At 37.5% G+C, this 7,692-nt stretch overlaps 2 protein-coding genes across 2 annotated transcripts in view; both read right to left on the minus strand.

Annotated features, from left to right (window-relative positions):
- Window positions 1-481: 481 nt before the first annotated feature.
- cysltr2a (cysteinyl leukotriene receptor 2a) lies at window positions 482-4,101 on the minus strand. The gene is made up of 2 exons (XM_016477285.1): window positions 4,011-4,101; window positions 482-2,193 (listed from the first exon to the last, which is right to left on the minus strand). The coding sequence occupies exon 2, from the start codon at window positions 2,183-2,185 to the stop codon at window positions 1,163-1,165; it is 1,023 nt and encodes a 340-aa protein (XP_016332771.1). The 5' UTR covers window positions 2,186-2,193; window positions 4,011-4,101; the 3' UTR covers window positions 482-1,162.
- A 2,337-nt stretch (window positions 4,102-6,438) lies between these two features.
- LOC107681157 (retinoblastoma-associated protein-like) overlaps window positions 6,439-7,692 on the minus strand; it is a 33,414-nt gene continuing 32,160 nt past the window's right edge. The window contains exon 27 of the mRNA XM_016477351.1: window positions 6,439-6,823. Within this exon, the coding sequence (XP_016332837.1) occupies window positions 6,753-6,823 (71 nt within the window). The 3' untranslated portion in view covers window positions 6,439-6,752. The remainder of the gene's footprint in view (window positions 6,824-7,692) is intronic.

Consider the following 7,692-nt stretch of genomic DNA (forward strand, 5'->3'; position numbering starts at 1 on the left):
AAGTGACTTGCAATCATTCAGTTTCAGAGAGCAGGTAACTGTCAGGGAAAGCAATCACTGGCTAAGCTACAAAGCTGAGCAAAGTTAACTTTATGGAAGTGAGCAGTGATACAACATGACAAATGGCAATAGAAGTGACTTAAATACCGGGTTCATTACAAGCTCAATCAACAGCATTGGTGGCATTAAAAAGTTGGGAAGTTGTAATTACAAATTTTTGGTGCGTTTAAATTATTACAAAAAAATATTTTTAACTAAACTTCTACAAAATGATGACTAAAAAAAAATGCACATCAGATGTTTTGCTTTTTTATATTTTTACTACATTTATAAAGATACAGTAAACTAAATTAGTATATTCTATATAATTTGCATAATACAGTTTTGCATATATTAGTTTTATTGTAAATGGAAAAAAAATTGCAACAAATTTACCATGTTTTCTCACTGACACCCATAACTCAGGAGAAAAACAAACCCTCGTAAACAACTCATAAATCTTTCTGACATGAGTTGAACTCACCATTATAATAGAAGTAAATGGGGCCAATTTCTGGAGGCTTTGTGACACGTTTAATTTAGCACTCACTCAACTGTTTTCACAGCCAGAGCTTAGATTAAACCAGGATTAGGCCTTAAATTGGAACATTTAAGTAGTGCCCTAGAAAAAAAAAACATTACTGGTGTGCATTTTGATACAAATCAATGACACTGACACAATATGTCAGTGCGAGTTGCTTTCAGTTAAGACAGCTCAAACATGCATTTTAGTCTGGGACTAGTCTTAAGCCTTATCTGTGAAACCAGGCAGGCATTGGTCTTCTGATATGATCGCTCTCATTGTGACAAAGTTGTAAAATTAAACAGAAAAGGTTAGTATTTTTTCACACAAAAATCATGTTAACACGCATATTAGTCTTAAGTTTCATCATAACTGCCTGATTGCAACCAAGATTTTTGCTTTTTTAGAGAAAAAGAGGGACCAAAATTAATTTGCAGCAATCAAAATTTTGTTGATTGGTCCTAACTTGTACTGAACCCAGTGTAAACAAGGACAGTCAGTCAAAACATGACCTTTTCGTATTGTACATCTATTTATGAAGCGCACAGAAGAATGAGGTACTTCTGGTCTGTTATTTGTTATCTGTTCAGCCATTTCCATTCAGTTCTGCAAAACCTGTAACTCTTCCTGCTGTAGGTTTCTCCCTGCAGCGCAAGTGCTGGGTTTTCTTCCTCCTGTCCATTTTGCGAAGAACGATCGGGAATTTTCCCCAACAAAGAAGAAGAGGATAGGGTCCAGACAACTGTTAGACGTGCATAAGCAATGCGCTATTACGGCAGCCTTCCGGACTACCAAAATAAAGTCACACGAGTCTTTGTATTCATGCTTCTGGGCATGTTTCTCGGTGGTTAAGAAGATTGTCCGCACTACGTGATACGGCAAAAAGCACACCAGAAAGATCCCAAGGCTGATGATGACCAGAGCACAAGCCTTCTTCCTGCAAGGTCTGGTCCTACCGAGTGCAGGACTAGGCCTCAGAAGGTTCTTCGCAACCAAGACCGAGCAGAATATGACAACCACCAAGGGCAACACAAAGCCCACCGGAAACGTAACGTTGTTGATAAGGAGCAATTGATCCACATTGTTTTCAGCCAGCTCCAAACATCGAAAACTGCCTTCGTCTTGATCTTTCTTCTTAGTGAACAACAGCGGACTGCAGGCTAAACCCATAAAGAGCCAAATGAGAGCACACATGATACCTGCAACGTAGTGGGTCTGTATGCGTATGTACAGGTACGGTCGTACCAGCGCCAGGTAACGCAAGATGTTCAGGGCCACTAGGAAATACACAGAGCTGTACATATTCAGATAATACACGTATGAGATGACTTTACAGGTGATGTGACCAAAGATCCAGTGAGAGTTCATTATGTAATACGAGACCCTCAGGGGCAGAGAGGACACCAGCATCAGGTCTGATACCAACAGGTTCACCATTAACAAGCTGACTGGAGTGAAACTCTTCTGGGTCCTCCATTGGCTGAAGAAGACGCAAACAGATAAAGAGTGACCGGCGAGTCCCAGGACAAAAATTAGAATGTATGCTGCAGGATACACTAGGCGTTTGAAGTCATCAGTGCTGTTGGAGCTCAAACAGGAGAGCTCTGGAAAAGACGCATTCATGTCCTTCCCTGGAGAATGATTGCAAAGTAAGTTTAGAGATTTAAAACAAACAACAAAAGATTTTTAAAGGGTATATCACCCTTATGTTGTTCCAAACCTTGAACCTAACGCTCTTCCAGACCCAACTGTCTTTCATTGCATCGACAGAAAAAGCACCAACATTTTTCAGAATATCTTTTGTTTCGATGGAATAAGCAAGCCATTTTTAATTGAACTATCCCTTAACCCTAGTATGATACTGTACTCTTAAAAATAAATAACCTTTTTTTTTTGCCATCAACAGTTCCACGAAGAACCTTTTCATTCCACCACAGGTTCTTCACAGTGGAAAAATGTTCTTCAGATTATTTAAATATGTAATAAAGAAAAAAATTGTTCTTTTAAAGGGGTCATATGATGTTGCTAAAAAGAACATTATTTTGTGTGTTTGGTGTAATGAAATGTGTTTATGCAGTTTAAGCTTAAAAAAACACATTATTTTCCACATACTGTACATTATTGTTTCTCCTCTATGCCCCGCTTTTCTGAAACGCATCGATTTTTACAAAACTCATCGTTCTGAAAAGCGAGGTGCGCTCTGATTGGCCAGCTATCCAGTGCATTGTGATTAGCCGACTACCTCAAGCGTGTGACGGAAATGTTACGCCCCTTACCATACTGTGATGCCTTGTCCCAGCCAGTGTTCTGATGGTTTGTGCTACCTGCTCAGATTGTGCTACCTCCCATTAAAAAGATAGGTAGCACAAATCAATAGCGAAAAATGCGACCCATCAGATTGTGCTACCATCATCTTATTCATGTAGTTTGAGGCTTTTTTAAATGTCCATAACTACCACTACCCTAAACCTACCCTTACCCTAAACTTACCCTTAAAACAATGCAAATATATTTTTGGTACACTCTTTAGTGCTATATAGCACCATTTTCTTTTAGTGTAGCACAATCTGATAGGTAGCATGTTTAGTCAGTACACCGGAGCGACAAGACAAAAACATTAAAACCCATTATAAACAAGGTATTTGTTGCATTCAGTGGGGACATAATTACGGATTATAATGACTTATACTGTGTTTTTATGCGTTGCATCGCGCCGCGTAAACATAAAACCATGTCTGCATTTGTGATCAGAGAAATGACAAACAACAAGCGCTACGCTACACTGCTCAAAACTCACGTTTGAAAAAACGTACTTACAGTCTGCGAGTCAGAACAGCCGGTGTTCTGACGATTTGTGCTACCCGCTCAGATTGTGCTACCTCCCATAGTCCATACATACCCTTTACCCTAAACTTACCCTTAAAACAACGCAAATATATTTTTGGTAGCACGATCTGATAGGTAGCATGTTTCGTCGGCACACCGGCATTGTAGTCTACTCTGCCAGGAAACAGTCTTCCATAAAATGCACTGGACACATCTGAATATTTGGGTTGAACTGTTCATTTGAGGAACCCAAAATGGGGGTTCAATTGCATGACTGCAAAAACCACCTTTAGCAATCTTTATTATTAAGAGTGTAAATGCTTTGTATTTTTACTGAAAATTTTACTGTATGTACCATTTGCAGTTCACATTTTACTTTACTTTTATAAGCGGTCCGGAAAACAGATTTTTCTAGTCTTGTGTCAATCTCCTTCATGTTCCCAGTTAGTAAAGAGTCTTATTAAAAATAAATCTTTATCTCAAATTACTTCTTTAAACTTCACTCCACAGTAGTTCTCACATATCATGTTAACACAGTTGAACGGTTTTGAACAATTACAGCAACTAATTTAAAGCGAGTTATATATATTTCACAGCAAATTGTAAAAGCAAAACATGTTACCTTTTCTGCAGTGTGGAGGTGAAAGCAGGTCGTCCAAAAACGCTCGCAGCTTGTCACTAGCCAAACCAGCACAGCACTGTCATCTACTAGAGGAGGTATGAAGTAGAAAAAAACAGTAGAAGGAGGATGTCCCAAGACCGGCCTCCCCATCACTTTAATCTTTTCAAAAAGACTGATTCATTTCCTTCTATAAGAACAGCAGCCGTCCTTATACCTGCATTGTTCAGTATGGCAGTTCTTTCAATTGCTGTAGATAAATGTTTTGAATAATATGTCTTTATATACAGCATGTATGAAAGGTCCAAAGTCCAATGCTTATCGTTATTAGGCAAGTGGCAGAAGCCACTTAAGATGCAAAACAAAACACTGGTTACTCTGAATTGTGCAAACCAGCTTTAAACCACAACAGCATATGCAAATGTGCATTTTACCGTCCCCCTCATACGTTTCCTCATGTAACATGGAATTTAACCCAGTTACACTGCACTAAACTTTCACAAGTACAAGCACTTCTGATAATGATGTACTGATAACCTTTTAAAAGAACCCACTGCTGACAAAGCAGAGCCTTTGTGAGTGTCTATGACGATAGCAGTACATTAAAAAAAATAAATGAAGCAAGGGGGAATTTGAGTTAACAAACTACATTAAATTTCATCTTCTGCCTTCACGTACAGACATGTTCCAGTATTTCGGTCATGATCATTTCTAAAGAGTAACCCACTTATGAAATGAATGATTTCACAACTTTTGGGAAGCATTGATGCAGAAATGATTTCAATGTAAAAGTGATCAGGTTTAAAAAAAAAAAAACAAGATGCTACGAGATTAATCTCTGAACTTGAAATACAACTAATGTGAGCAAGACATTTGCGAGCATGTCATTTCTTGACAAACAGCATTCCGGTAGGAAATATATCCGCCAACACTTGTCTAAACAGTTCATCGAAAAAAAAAAATTATTAGGCAAGTGGCAGAAGCCACTTAAGATGCAAAACAAAACACTGGTTACTCTGAATTGTGCAAACCAGCTTTAAACCACAACAGCATATGCAAATGTGCATTTTACCGTCCCCCTCATACGTTTCCTCATGTAACATGGAATTTAACCCAGTTACACTGCACTAAACTTTCACAAGTACAAGCACTTCTGATAATGATGTACTGATAACCTTTTAAAAGAACCCACTGCTGACAAAGCAGAGCCTTTGTGAGTGTCTATGACGATAGCAGTACATTAAAAAAAATAAATGAAGCAAGGGGGAATTTGAGTTAACAAACTACATTAAATTTCATCTTCTGCCTTCACGTACAGACATGTTCCAGTATTTCGGTCATGATCATTTCTAAAGAGTAACCCACTTATGAAATGAATGATTTCACAACTTTTGGGAAGCATTGATGCAGAAATGATTTCAATGTAAAAGTGATCAGGTTTAAAAAAAACAAACAAGATGCTATGAGATTAATCTCTGAACTTGAAATACAACTAATGTGAGCAAGACATTTGCGAGCATGTCATTTCTTGACAAACAGCATTCCGGTAGGAAATATATCCGCCAACACTTGTCTAAACAGTTCATCGAAAAAAAAAAAGCACCATGTGCTATGGCTACCGTCTCAGTTTGTGGCAACAAGAGCCAGGTAAAGGTGCCACTGTCTTCCTTGAATCAAAACAGGACACATTTCATTGTTCTTTAACAAACAAGTCAGTTGTTAAACTTTTGAGGCATTACATTATTTTTCAAAAAAGAACATATGAGGTATAACATAATTTTTTGAATATTAGTAACAAAAGCTCTAAATCGGTCTTAAAATCCAACAGCAAAAACAACAATGTGGTCCAGGAAGAACATGAAAAGTCAGACAGATGACCGCCTGTGTTGACAAACACATGCACTTCCACTAACACAACAATAACATCCTAAAAACTCAGTAATGCTTAAACGTCAACAAATTTATAATACGGTTTCAAAATTAATTCCATTTACTTCTATCACGCAAAACAGGGGGTCCTCAAAGAAATGAGAAAAGCCACCAGCAGGGTTCAATACATGATTAAAGGAAACACTGTGATAAAATTTTATCTTACACCGTTAAATCTCAATTTCTTGTACAGCAATGAGGAAAAAGTAGGCAGCTTTAAAATGAATGGAAAAAAACCCCCAATAAATTATCATGACACACTAAGCCCGCCAGATTTTATATGTTTGTATATCAATTAAAGGGATAGTTCACCTGAAAATGAAAGTTCTGTCATCATTTACTCACCCTCAAGTTGTTCCAAATGTTAGTAACCAAACAGTTGACAGAACCCATTGATTTCCATTGTATTTCTTTTTCTATACTATGGAAGTCAATCAACTATTTGGTTGCAAACATTCTTCAAAATATCTTCTCTGGTGTTCAGCAGGAGGAGGAAACTCATACAGGTTTGGAACAACTTGAGGGTGAGTAAATGACAGACTCTTCATTGTTGGGTGAACTGTCCACTTAAGAGGTATGAGTCACGTTATTTCCTCAACAAACTACTAAAAGAATAAAACCTCCTTCATGGAACCTCACACACTTAAAACAAACTAAAATGAAATAACACCGGAAAAGCACCTGTGCTATTTCACCACTTAAATATTAAAACAGGTGGAGGAGTCCAAAATGTAGCAACATATAACACTCAAGCATGTCAGTGTTTCCCTTTCAACGGTGGAGTGGTTTTCCTCAGGCAGTACAAAGTAGATTTATTTAGGGCTCTGGATGCTCTTTAACAGACTCCTCCTTCAGTTTCTGTTCTTGCATACGAGTACGTGTGGAGCCTGAAGGGACAAGAACAATTGTTTTAGCAATAGCCTTTAACGTGATGCTAAATTATTCAACAATGACTTGCACCTTTTGATTACAGTATTTTGCAATGTTTCTATCTGAAGCTAATTAGGCGGAAGAGAAAATAAGTTATTTTTGTTGAGGATTCAGCTGGAAAATGAGATTCTTGTCATTCTTAATTATAAAAGAAAAATTCTTATGCACAACAAGATAGCATTTATTTGATAAATAATATAGTAAAAAAGTAATATCGTGAGATATTAGTGTAATTTAAAATAACTTTTCTATTTTAATATATTGGAAAATTTAATTTATTCCTGTGATGGCAAAGCGGAATTTTCACCACCCGTTATTCTAGTCTTTAATGTCACATGACACTACAGCAATCATTCTTAATCCTTTCTTTCTTGCAGGATATATATTAGTACATAATAATATGATACAATAGTTCCAGTCCTGGGTGATGACTGGTCAATACAGCACTCCAAAATGCACAACTGTTTTGGCTTTACAATTAAAGGGGTCATATGATGCGATTTCAATTTTTCCTTTCTCTTTGGAGTGTTACAAGCTCTTGGTGCATAAAGAAGATCTGTAAAGTTGCAAAGACTAAAGTCTCAAATCCAAAGAGATATTCTTTATAAAAGTTAAGAGTCAACCACTCCTACCTAAAACGGCTCGTTCTAACACGCCCCCACATGTCTACGTCACTGTGTGGGAAGATTTGCATAACACCGCCCAAATGTTCACGCAAAGAAAGAAGGCGTAACTTTTATTCTCGCTGTAGTATTCTCGCATGTTGTGAAGACGCTGTGTGTTTCGTTGTGAAAGTGAAACTACTTTGTTTGGCCTTTCAAAAGAG

Source organism: Sinocyclocheilus anshuiensis, unplaced genomic scaffold (assembly GCF_001515605.1).
Source record: "Sinocyclocheilus anshuiensis isolate Anshui unplaced genomic scaffold, SAMN03320099.WGS_v1.1 scaffold412, whole genome shotgun sequence".
NCBI lineage: Eukaryota > Metazoa > Chordata > Actinopteri > Cypriniformes > Cyprinidae > Sinocyclocheilus > Sinocyclocheilus anshuiensis.

What these genes read in the sequence shown, in the direction of transcription:
- cysltr2a (XM_016477285.1), bottom strand. Translation starts at nt 2,185, where the DNA reads ATGAATGCGTCTTTTCCAGAGCTCTCCTGTTTGAGCTCCAACAGCACT.